The sequence below is a fragment of the Neolamprologus brichardi genome, chromosome 6 (genome assembly GCF_056152115.1).
Source record: "Neolamprologus brichardi isolate AB-2024 chromosome 6, ASM5615211v1, whole genome shotgun sequence".
Taxonomy (NCBI): domain Eukaryota; kingdom Metazoa; phylum Chordata; class Actinopteri; order Cichliformes; family Cichlidae; genus Neolamprologus; species Neolamprologus brichardi.
The window spans coordinates 35198059-35211467 of NC_142109.1; the positions used below are offsets into that span (position 1 = coordinate 35198059).

The 13409-nt window shown below is 41.8% G+C and overlaps 1 protein-coding gene across 6 annotated transcripts in view; it reads left to right on the forward strand.

The window, feature by feature from the left end:
- Positions 1-2884: 2884 nt before the first annotated feature.
- sorcs1 (sortilin-related VPS10 domain containing receptor 1) overlaps positions 2885-13409 on the forward strand; it is a 219248-nt gene continuing 208723 nt past the window's right edge. For all 6 annotated transcript variants that reach the window (XM_087842206.1, XM_087842204.1, XM_087842205.1 and 3 more), the window contains exon 1: positions 2885-3735. In XM_087842206.1, the coding sequence (XP_087698332.1) occupies positions 3043-3735 (693 nt within the window). In that variant the 5' untranslated portion in view covers positions 2885-3042. The remainder of the gene's footprint in view (positions 3736-13409) is intronic.

Genomic DNA, 13409 nt, shown 5'->3' on the forward strand with positions numbered 1-13409 from the left:
AAACGAGACACAAACCAGTTTCAGTGACACAAACCTCTAAACTCACTGTGACTCTTTGAATTTTATTAAATTTTATTTTATTTTATTTGTATTCTTTCACTTATTGTTGCATGTGTGTTGTTTCTGCCTGTGTTTGAGTAGTTTCTGTAACTGTGAGACACCTGCTGCTGCCTATCTTGGCCAGGTCTCCCTTGAAAAAGAGGTTTTTAATCTCAATGGGATTTTCCTGGTTAAATAAAGGTTAATAAATAAATAAAAAGAAACAGCTGGAGAAACATTTTGAAATTAATTAGGTTAATCGGCAACTTTTCGATTAAATGATAAAGGAGCATCTTATAGAACCAGTTTCCCTGTAGTAAAGATGGACAGCTGGAACAGACTGCAAATGTCGACATTTTTTGGGATAACATTCCTCTTTGATTATGTCTTCAAAATATCATCCAAGGATTCAGAGAATGTGGAGAAATCTCTGAAGGCTGAAAATCAATATTGGATCCGTGTGATCTTCAGGCCCAGACATGATTCTGTCATGGAAATCACTGCATGAACACCTCCAGAAATCACGGCAGTCCCGACCTTTCATCATGTGACAACATTTTGAGCATCAAGAAACCAAAGATATGACAAAAAAGACCAAGGAAACATTGCTGTCCCTAAACTCCAGCAGGAGATCTTCTCAGGTCCCCGATGTTTACAGATGCTACACAGTGGTACGTGGTCCTGTCACTGTTACTGTCATCAAATTCAAAATTAGCCAATATTTTTAATCAAAAATTGAGTATTTTCAGAGTTTAATAGAAAATAAAGTGGTTTCTGTTAGCCTGGTTTATTGGCAAAGTGCATTAAACTGTGAGTGCAGGGATCATCTAACGAGGATGTAGCTTCTTGTAACTAACCATGAAAACTCCAGGATCAGGACCTTGGAGAGTGCTGCAGGATACATTTTCCCACCATCTCTGAAGGTTATAGTGAGCTAAGTGGATTGTTTATTGGGTTTATTAACCCCATGAGCAACAAAATAGCAGTAAATGCAAACAAAGAAAAACAAATATAGCTTTAGACAGTTTAGGAAGTCTAAAATCATCATCTGACATGACCCTGTTAAATGGCTTGATTATTAGAGATGCACCGATACCGATACTGGTATTGGGTATCGGGGCCGATACTGTAAAATGTGTGTGTACTCATACTCGTAAAAGTTAACCGATACCATGAACCGATACCAACTTATTTCATTAATCAGAGGGTGGCTTGTCATTTCTGTTGTAGTTTTTTAGATTGGCCACTAGGGGGCCAATTATTATTTTATTTATTATTTATTTTATAATAATTATTTTGTTTGTTTGTTTACAATATGGACACTGCAATAATTTAAAAGTTTAATTTATTCTCAAACCTAATTTGTATTTATTTTATTCCAAACACAAGTGTTTATTTATTATTCTGAAAGCTCGAGACAGTGCCAATAGTTCAGTGATATTTTGTAAAATTACAATGTGGAGACTCTGCAATAATTTAACAGAAGTGCTTATTTTTCACTTGAAAATTTTTTTGTGGTCATTTTTATTAAGATTTTATTTTTTATCGGCAGAGAATAAAGTAAAACCAGTCTTCCAATTAATTGTATTTGTGTGTGTGTGGTAGAAGTATCGTTTTTTGTACTCTGTATCGGCAAGTACTCAGATCCAAGTATCGGTATTGTATCGGTTTGAAAAAATTGGTATCGTTGCATCCCTATTGATTATGGTTCAAAGCTCGGAGAAATGAGATGATTTGCTCTCAGGAAACAGTGAAGGTGGCTCTGAATGAGCAGCACTGCACTGTCATCGCCCCAGATGGCTCCTTATCAACAGAAGACTCTTTTCAAACCCAGCGAGTTTATATTCAGCAGCTTTTTCAGAGCACGTGACACAAATATGTTGGGAGGAAGCGTTTCTCTACACAGGAGTGTTGTTTGGCAATACTTCAATGAGCCTTTACACTTTAATCTGCCGCCTTTAGATATTTTTCCTTGTGGTAAAATAATCACCTCTCCAGGCTCAATCTGTCCATTTTATTCCCTCATGGCTGCAAAATAGAAAGCAGCCAGCTGTTGTAGTAGTCTGTGGCCATTTGTGTAGCCTTTGTGCTACTAAGTGCTCATCCTTCAGTTATTAGGCACAGAGACCTGCAGGGTCAGATAGAAATGAATGTCCAGCCTTGTCCCACTCGCCCCCTGTTGCCTGACACTAAACCATACCCGATGTCTCCCAGAGCATTGAAATACTCATGATTCAGTCCACACTGAGCCTCGCAGGTGCCTCCACAGCTGGACTGGTGCGCACAGTAAACGCAAACACATCCTGGAGGGGTGAGAGATGTATGAAGAGATGCAAAGTGTAAAAATCTCATGTTCCCGCGTGGGCTGCTAAATTCTTTATTGCTGTTTAATAAGTCATGGAATATGTCATCCGTGACAGTGCGCTTAATTGGAAACATATTAATACGTTCCAATTACCCGAAGCTCCCGCTGAGACCCGAAAGGGCCCGATCCAAACAAGTTCATCACAGGTAAAATAACTCAGTTTCATTTGCTAAATTAAGAAATGTGCTTCCCCGGAGGGAGGTTGGTGATAAAATCAGCAACAGGAGAGAGGAGGAAAGAAACAAGCTGCAGCAGCTTCGTCTGAAAATGTGGCTGTGAGGAGAAATAAAAGAGCAGCAGAACAAAATGACTGTATCACTGACTGCTTTAATTATAGGCTGCCATATGCTGGCAAATAACAAATATGGAGAAAGACAGTCGCAACATTATCCTTCCATCTCTCAGTCTGGATCTCTCAGCTCCTCCCCCATGCGCGCGCGGCTTCATTTGATCAAATCCTTCAACTTGGACCACTTAGGCTCAGCCGCACTTTTTACAACACTGCATTTGGGCAACGCCACAACTTGCAGCAGTTCCTCTTCCAGAGCCGAGCGCCAGTTTACACCCCGAAAATCAAGGGAGGACAGCCGAGGGGGAAAGGACTTCCAGCACCCACGGCATCCTGCGCACCGCCCGCGATGAACGGGGAGGTCATATTTTGCCCAAAGTGGCACCGCGCGTTTTGGTTTCTGCTTTTCGCGGTGCCCTGCTTCCTTCACGCCGGCGAGGCTGAGATAACTTGCCGCTCGTGCCAGCCTGGAAGTAAGTGGCTCGGACAGGAATTACTGCTGAAATTTCACACGAGCGAGTCCGCAACAGGGTTCAGGGGACAAGTTTTTGGGAACAGTGAGCGGAGATTCGGGGCCGCGAGTGCGGAAACTCCGCGGCTCAGTTGCGCAGCTGGGTCCGCTGAATGCGCTCGAGCTCGGGTGGAATACCCAGAGACGAGCCTCAAACGGAATACGCGAGATCTGCGCGCAAAAGGCGAACTCGGCCAGAGCGAGTTTACGCAGATGAAAGTTTCCAACGTGTCTGCGAGTGGCCAGAAGAAGAACGGCCGTGTCGGAGGTGTGAGGAGGCGCGCCAGGAGGAACAGCCACGGGGACAAAGTCGGATCCTCCCGTTCGGCCCAGAATCAGGACCGGCGAGAGGCCACGGGCACGGTGGCTGGGCGCAGAGTGGCGCGCTCTGAATTGCGCTGGAGCGGAGAGGAGCGGAGAGCCGCCGGTCCGAGGCAGGAGGAGCTAAAACTTAACAGTTCGACGTTCGCTTTGACCGGAGATTCGTCTCACAACCAGGCTATGGTGCACTGGTCCGGGCAGAACAGCAGCGTAAGTGATTCACTGTGTCAGCTTAAAGCGTCACGAAATCACAGCAGAGACAAGTGTGCGCTGAGGCCGGCCGCCATCAGGTGGGCACACCGGCCTCAGGACAACCAACCGAGTCTCCGCTGCTCAAAGTGTGTGTGTGTGTGTGTGTGTGTGTGTGTGTGTGAGTGAGAGAGAGAGAGAGAGAGAGAGAGAGAGAGAGTACAGATCCCCACTTCTTAATTAAACTGTCAGGTCCACATAGCGCTTCGGGGTCCTTAGGGACTAAGTATAGCGCTATATCACATATGTAATAATCTACACATTTCCACACATTTCATGGTTGAAATGAAGGATCTGAAATTTATAGAACACAAGTCAGGAGTCCTAGCCCATCATTTCCACAGGAATCTTCTAACTCATGGTATTTGAATCTCATATCAGGCCTAAATGAGCACGTGGTTTTGGTCTGGTGGGCAAAGAATGACCCCTTGAAGAAGGTACAGAGACGGGTTGTGGTGGGAGTCCAGGGGCTTTATCTCAGGAACTTCTGCAGTCTGAGCAACTCAACTGATGTCGGGATAAAGCTGTTCGTTTTGAGCATCTGTGGCCAGAGGGCAGGATTTTTAGGTAGTGCAGCAGGTTGTGGGAGAGGTGAAGCAGCTTGAGCCTTCCTCTTTTCTCTACTGCTGACAGGTTTCCTGAGACGCGCCAGTAAAAGGAACTGCAAAGTCGACAGTTGTATTTGCTCGTGGGCCCTTTCTTTTAATGGCAGGACTGAGGAGATTAGGTTTGACGGCGTTGCAGGTCACAGCTGGAGTTCCTCGTGAGGCAGGAGGAAGAAACTGCAAGTGCACCTGTAACAGGCTGCTTAATTATTGCTCCAAGTTTAATATGAGGATGGAGCATATTTACAGCAAAGCTTCTGTGTCAAGTCTCAAATAAGGTGTCAGATGTTTCAGGGCATCCAGAGTAAAAAGCGTGTTTGTGGTTAGACCCCATTCCAAGTGTCTCAATCAGAATATTGTATTTTTTCCTGTCTCCTCTTTGCCTCACATGAGAGAACAATTGCAAAAACAAAAATGACATATTTTCATAGCATAGGGCTGGGACACCTCGCAGGTTTTGAGGGTTAGCAGTGGGGCTGAGTTTAGCTGGACAGATTTATTTTGTGTGATAAAAAACAACAACAAATGATTGCATAGAAAAAGTGGAATTCCTTAAATGCAGTTCTTTTAGGATTTGCACTAAAGTGTTGGTATTGGCCTGCTTTTCTTGCATGGGCAAAATATTTACAGATAGTTGTATTAACACCTCAAAGTTTACATACTTTTTATGATTATTATGAACATTTCTCTGTTTTTTAACCGTAACATCGATTTAAAGTGAAATCAGTCACCACAAAAAGAGAGAAACCTCCTCTAGACCAGAAAAAAGATTATTGATCAAAATGAGCTGCAACTGTAACATTTTTAGTTATTTATGAGAAAGTATTATAATGTCTCTTGATTCCAAAATATTCCCTTTCACACTAATGTGAGGGAAACCAAAACACTCACATAGTTACTGGATTTTTGATGTTTTTCTGGAATAATGACTGAAGACATATTTTTAAAAAGGTTATTATTTTTTATGACATCCTAATGGAAACATTGGCTTATAATTTCTGCACTGCTTTTGGTGTTGAAACTTTGGGAAGAGACACACTTTGGCTTTTCTTTTGTTGCGTCACCAGGATGAAGAGTGTGTCTTAATTCTGTGGGTGTTCCCACATCGTGGCCGTCGTCCAGGTGATGACGATGTCAAACCTTTGCTTCGGTTCAGCTCTTAGAGCAGGTTCACACTCGTGGAATTTTAAGCCGTTCACTTAACAGCGAGTGAATTAGCGTTCGGGTCCAGCTGATGATGCTGGATCCCCTCACTCAGAGTATCTGGAGTATAAATGTGAATGTGGTGTGAGTCTACTCGGACATTAGCTGGCAGTGGATGTGCCGTGTCGTCCACATTTTATCGGAAGCTGCTTTTTCTGCAGCATTTTTGCTCCCTCTGTAGAGGGAACAAGCAGCGGGTGTAGGAGGAGGAAAAGAGCTCAACACTTTCTCTCGGCTCGAATCTGCGCACGAATCAAAACCTATACAAAGCATGCTTTATCTTAGCGTAAATGCTTTTTTTTAATAATTGCTTGAAACTTTAATTAACATCACGAGATGCGAAGAGAGACTTTGGGAAGCTTAATGAAAAAAAATCACTAGAGCACAGTTCAAATATATTCATCTGCTGTGAGCACTGATATCTCAACAAGGCTGCTTGTTCTTCTTCAGAGTCAAAACATAATTAGCCTCGACTGGAAGGCAATAAAACATTGAAAGTCTTTCCCCCCTCTCAATTCCAAATCTCCAAGTCCTGCTCCACACTGCACAGCTCGGTGTTACACCCACACCACTTAGGCCTGTCTGTAACCAAACCAATTACAGTCAAACACGTATCACCGGCTCCCATGGCCTGCACTTTGCTTTGGACTGAAATCCCATCCTGTGCCGCGGGTGTTTCTGTGGGCTTGACAAACTAGTGTAGCTCATGACACAAAATGACCGTACAGCGGAGACGAGGGAGGGAAAAATCTCCAGAATGTCAGAAACCGTTTGGATTTTTTCCTCCTATTTTTCATTTCTGCAGCTCTGCTTCCACCAACTTGCGTTCACCCTCAAAAACCAAACAGTCGTTACTATTTAGCAGCCCTATTTGGTTTTGTGACATGAATAGACTTGTGTGACTGTGAAACAATTTGCCCCTATTCTTTCAGCCGATGCAGACGACGAACTCGAGAACATCCTGCATTAAATATGTCGAGTTGTTGCTATAAGCAGGAACAGATGTGCTTGGTCTTTACAATCGGAGCCGCTTTATAAATAAACAGATGAGTCAACGGCATGCCACGGAGCCAAAGTGAAAGGGATACAGATAAGGGCTCTGATGCTCTTAATATTTAACCTTTAAGGCATTTTTGCTCATCCCTCAGATTACTGAAAGCTTGCATGTCAGGCTGGATTGGAGGTTGTAATTATGACTCATGAAACATTGGCCACAGGAGTCACGTTAGCCTCAAACAACAAACAAAGGAAAACACGCTTGCACGCATGCACGGCATCAAAACGAAAGTAATAAAAAGGCAGCCTGGACACGTGTATCCTACGCTACACCCACGATTTGTACTTTTATCACACACTTATGTCCAGCTTCAATAAAAATCCAGGACTCAAGTTTTTTGGTCACATGCCCAAAGTTCTCAGCAGTCCAACTGCTTTAAATCCTCAGTACTGTCACTTTCAACGTTTCGTTATCATTACTTCAGCTTCAATTCTCATGAGATTTTTTCATCAAAATCAAAACAGACATCTACCAGTAATTTCAGTGAGTAGACTTTAATTTTTTCATGTCCAATTTGGCACACTTTGGAAATATTTCAACAGGTAGTGCCTTACCTTTGAATAAGCCAGCTTATGCCCACTCATGTCAGACCACTGGCTCGTGCCTGTCCGTTCGACAACCTCGGACCGTCCAAACCTCCAACTTCCACCCAAATACCACAGGACGAGCCCCCAAACTGTTACGGATTCAAATATTGGGGATGGATACAAGAGGAAAACCAAAATAACAACACTGGTCCGGCCGGGTTGAGTCAAACGATGATTTAATGAATACACGCGTGGGAGATGGACACTGTACGCAGACAACATCAGATCTCCCACGCGTGTATTCATTAAATCATCGTTTGACTCAACCCGGCCGGACCAGTGTTGTTATTTTGGTTTTCCTCTTGTATCCATCCCCAATATTTGAATCCGTAACAGTCACATGCCCAAAGTTTAACTTCTAAAACTTCTCCCTCTCCCAGACAATGGCCCCAGTGTTTATCAAGAGCATGATTTGTCATTCTGTTGGACTTTTCTCTTTTTTTGTGCTTGTCAATCTTTTTTTCTTTGTGTCTGTCTCTTTTACTTCCTCGCACTCTCCAGAAAGACATTTGACAGCACAGAGAGCTGCTGTGAACTTGCTGTGTTGAGCTGTGTAGGTGGACAGCACTGCGCTGTAGTAATGGCACGGCGAGATCTAAAGACGGTGTCGCTGAGAATCCGTCAATACTCATGTGTGTCAGTCACAAGTAGTGCAATCAAACAGGTGAACAGGCTGTGAATTAAAAGTCTTTCTCATTCATTTCCAGTAAAACATAAGAAATGTAACTGCCATACTGTAAGTGTTGATTCAATTTGAGCTAAGCGCTAACAGTAGAGGACAAACATTTCTTTTCCCACTGCTCCGTCAACATTCGATCATTTCAACACAACAAGTTTGGCTGTGGGATTAGCTTTAAGTTTGTATAATGAACGAGAACAAAAACATTTAGGATTACCATCTTACAGTCTAACGGCTGCTATGATCTACGTCGCCAAACCGACCAATGTGCAGGATCAAATTCAACTGGCACTTGTGAGAATTAAAAAATAAACCTAAAACAGATGAAGGTTAAATATGCAAAACAAAATATCTGTGAGGAATGAAGGAAATCTAGTTTTTTAACTCCAAACTTTGACCTGAGCTCCTCCAATTTGGGTCTTTTCTTTATAACTTTGAAAACACCCCCGTTTCATTTCAGCTTGATTACTTTCTGACTCTTCATTGTCTTGCCGTCTGCTACAGGATTTATTTTTAATGTTGTAGTGTTTGCTTTTAGTTCACTAAATGGATTAGTGAAGACTTGCGTCTTGAGCTTTGATGTATTCTCTTCCTCTTGGGAACCGTGAGCAGATGCCTTTTGTTGTTTTAAGGTCTACGTAGAGCTGAGAGTGGATTCAGCCAAAACTTTTGAATGGTTTATCCCTCCCCATGTGATTTTACAGACTTGGCATATTGTGTACTTAAAATGCATTCTGTGTGCCTCTAATTTATGTATTCTTTATGGTGTTGAATGACAAGTATAAAGGTTATTATTGTGGTTATTAAGGTTACGGTTATGGGGTTAGTGGGTCATTTATAGCATACGATGATTTAAAAAGACACAACTAGGGGTGGGCGATAGAAACGATATAAATTTGGCCAACGATAGAGATTTTGACTATACCGCTCTATCGCAATAGCGCATGTTGATGATGTCATCAAGCTGCGCCTGTTTTGGTCGAAAGCATCGCAGCGGCTAAAACCATTATCATCTGCAAATTATGCCGACAGTCATAGCAAAGACATGAAGCACTTTTGGAATATGGGGAAAGCCAAAAACTGCGCTTCCTCCACTTCCGTTGACTTTTATCGAGTGGAAAAAAGTTGGCGTTCATCCTCCAGCTTCACTGTGCTAATGTTATGCTAACATAGCTGTGTCGCTAGCAATCACGTAGCACAACATTATATACCAGGTAGTCCAACTTCAGTAACCCTGCAAACGTCACTGCTGTTTAGTTTTCTGTCTTCATTTATGTTGGAAGTGGTAGCAGAGCTGTACGTTTTAATTAGTTTCAAAAATCTCTCAGTATGTCATGTTTAGGTGGAAACTAGCAAGCTAACTTCCTGTTAACTTCTAACTCTGTTAAATTTAATAACTTCTGTTTTCATGGATTCCTGGATGTTAAACGTAATTGTTACACCTGGTAAAGCAGCAACGCTGATGATTTTATTAAAGATTAAAGAATTTAGACCGTTTTTAACTTTTAGTGTTCGTTTGACTTTGGGACCTGAAAGGACGGAGTTTTGGACCCAGATTACTCCGCGAAGCTCCTCACTACGGCAGCCGTAATGCTCTGACAATCCATCAAGCAGTGCAGCTTACCAAAGTTGTACTAAAACATTTTAACAGATTTCTGCAGCCAAAATCGGTTCGAGGTCAGTAAGCACAACCAGAATTCATACATAAGGCACACTCTCGATTTTTGAAAAAATTAAAGGATTTTAAGTGTGCCTTATAGTGTGGAAAATACGTTATACCAAGCCATATCGCCCAGCCCTAGACACAACAGTTCAGCAGTAGTGTAGTGGTAAAACCTGCCACATTTAATGATACCAGGCTTCCAGTCTGCAGGCTGTATCATCACTGACAAGTCTGTGGTCCTACCCATGAAACAGCCAACCTTAATTGATGGAAGTTATCCCCTTAAAAGAGAAGAACTGAGAACTGGTTGTTGTAGAGAACCATTGCCAGTACTCCAATGTCTTGGAATTATTCGTCCGTCTGCCCTGCTGCTTATCGGTCGTTGTACTGGCACAACAATCAGCTGATTTCAGTTCATACGTTGGAGGAGGAAAATAGCAGCGCAGTCTGCAGCATGGACATAACTTTTCTTTTGGTTTTCATCATCTTTGTGTTCTGCTAAGAGAAAGATCATATGTGTTGGTGTGTGGAGCCGTAGCCTGTAGGTTTACATTGTTAAATGGTAATTATGTAATTACCAGACACTGTGTTTCAGATCATTCTACAGTGTAACATGAAAGTTATGTAACGAGTAGTATAAGGAACTACTTTCTCCTTGGAGTAATTAAGTATTTGTGTATTATGTGTAATAATTAGTTTTTTGAGTAACAACCACGACACTGATCACATCAAAGTGGGCAAATATCTCCCACATTCACACACATCTACCCACAGAGCATACAGTTAATTTGCATTAATATAAAGCCTTTGATGTGATGCTTAAAGATGACGGAGACTCAAAGGGAAGCTGATGAGAACCCAGTGACAATCAATAATGAATCAAATGATAAGTGATAATATGTAACTGAAATCGCTACATTCTTATCAATCCCCCATTGTCTCCTTTTGTAGCCCTGCACCACTTCCAGCTCTTCTCAATTTTTCACCCTTTTTCCTTAATATTTTTGAGTGTTTCATCATTTGTACATTTACTTTATTTATTTTGTGGAATATTTGTAGATTAGATCACAGAGTTGAAAAGAATGATTTCAATCACAAGACTGGCCTTTATAATAAAAGCTCATTCGAGGCACCATAAGGCCCAGTTAAGTACTACAGTGTTTCTACATCACTGTTCAAACTGCCAACTGTTTTCAACTGACATCTACAAGTAATACAGATAGAGAGCGGCAGATCTAAGTGATCAAATACTGACGGTGTTCTTGGTACTGGCAGGAGCAGCATTGAAATTCTATGAAAAAAGGTTGCAGGTAAAGAGCAGAGTCACTTTGGGACTGGTGGCATATTGCTCAGATGGATGTAAGACATGCACCGCCACAGCATTATTTACATTATGAAATGTCAGGCATTAAGTACCTTGGTCTGTCACTCAGAGGGAGGCTGACATATTGCCTGTCAGCCTCAGACGTTTGCTTTTGAGCTTGCAGAGACATAGGACAAGCCCTGTGGGAACGTACCTAATAAAAGCAAACAGAAGCAGGTAAATTATGAAATGAAACCCCGTAGAGACGACCGTTTTTTTCCCCTCTCACACAAACAGAAAAGTAACGCATCATAAGATTTTGTCACCAATTAATGAGGAGTCGATCATGTGACGCTCTTTGAAGAGTTGTGAGAAGCTCACTCACATATGCTGCCTCAGCTGACAGTCTCACACCATCTCCGGAGGTGTTGAGAGAATCTATTTGTGCATGCGTTCCCATAGCCGTAGCAACACCCAGTTTACCGCAGAGCCCAGATCTGTTTTACCAAAGTCACGTCTCTACCGGTTCTCTTGACACCACCAAGCCTTTACCGTTTGCTCATTTTCAGACATTCGAGGACTGTCGACACCGCGTGGAGTTGTGAGACGAGCAGTAGATGGAAAACAATCACAACCGGCTCATCAGACATGTCATTTAGAACAGATATGCCACGTTAAAAGGAACCGTGAAGAAGGGGAAACTGGTGTGGTTAGAGGGCTCATCTGTTTTTTACAATCCTGTTTTGTTGTCTTGCAACATATTAACTCCTAAGTATAAAAGCCTGTTCTTGAACGTGCACTAAAGGTTTTAAAATTAAATCATTTATCTGTCATAAAAGTTTGCATTTGCTCGCAGTGCAGCCTCGGGGACAGTGATGGCTGTCTCTTTAATTGGTCCCCAACTTTGATCCTGAATGAAATATCACAGCTTGTATGATATAAACTTTTAAACCCAAATTCATGGTCCCCTGATGATGAATCTCAATGACTTTGGTGATATAATAGCTGCAATCTAATGCCACTGTTGAACGTTTTAGCTTTTAGCAAAATTACTGGACAAACTGTCTTGATGCATGCTCAATCATCCAGGTAGAGTCTGTTCTACCTACCTCACAGCTCACTTTGCATTCAGTGGGCTAGTTTCAGTCATTGTGCAAATGTACTGTTTGTAAGCTTGACGAAACATTTCTCTCACAAAAAACGTTATGTCCAGATGAACAGAATCAACCTTTTGGTATTGGACAAACTGCTATAACATTTTGTATCCACAGAATAATACCGACTGACTCTATATTTTTTCTCTAATTGTACCTGGAAAATTCTCAAAATCAAATTCTAAGAAAATCTGCTTTCATAAGAAAAGAAAATAGCACAAAATACACCATCAAGTCAGTCGTAATAACCGCTCTAAACTGCACACAATGACCAATTTTGGAGTCAAGTTTAGCAACATGTTAACACTTTTAATATTCCTCAATCCCAATCGCGTCAACACACACACACACACTCACATTTGCTCTGTAGCAAGCATACAAATTATAGTAGCTAGAGCAGGGCGATATGACCAAAAATATTTATCACGATATACATTTGAAAATTTGCGATAACGATATAACTGACGATATAATTGACACGAGACAAAATACTTTACGACTCCTCAACTTTATTAGTGCAAAAAAAACCTCCATCAATGTATTTTCACTTAAACAAGCAGCTGTTTATGTGCATTAAAGTTATATAAAAATGTAACAGTGCAAATGCAAATTCTTTGCTGACAGTTTAACCAAAAGGCATTTCCAGTGGAAACTGGCCGACATATCCTCAGCATAACCACGTATAATATCCACAAAACTTAAAAAGAGGTTATACACACACAATACGGTAACATTATGTTGAAGTACAGTACGTATCACTCCGCGAGGCTCCGCCTACGATAGCCTCCGACAATCCATCAAGCGGTGCGGCTTCGTAGCTTAGCAAAGTCGTACTGAAACATTTGACAGATTTTGCCGTGTACATAAAATCGTTTCGAGGTCAGTAAACACAACCAGAGTTCATACATAAGGCACACGGGATTATAAGGGGCTCTGTCGACTTTCAGAAAAATCAAAGGATTGATTTTAAGTGTGCCGTATTTTCCAAACAACACGGTAATAACGACGGCCCGCTAGCATGCTCTACCAAAAATAGTGCTTTGTTGTGTATCTGACGGACGAAAGCTAAACCAGTTCCACACCAGTGAAGTTGCAGCATTTTTACAAACCAGTTCTGGTTCATCCGTTTCACTCAATGATCCGCTTTCGCTCTTCTCATTTTGCGTCGCCGCCATGCTTTTTCCTTCCATGTACGTATGTAAACAAAGGCACTGCGCACGCACGTTTTACCAATAATCTATGACGATATTTCATTTTCTTATCGTTGCCCAACATTATACCGGTATTACCGTGAACGGTATGATATGGTCCAGCACTAGTAGCAGCTATTACCTGCTAATTACACATACCTACTAACTGTGCAGCAACAGAGTAAACAATACAA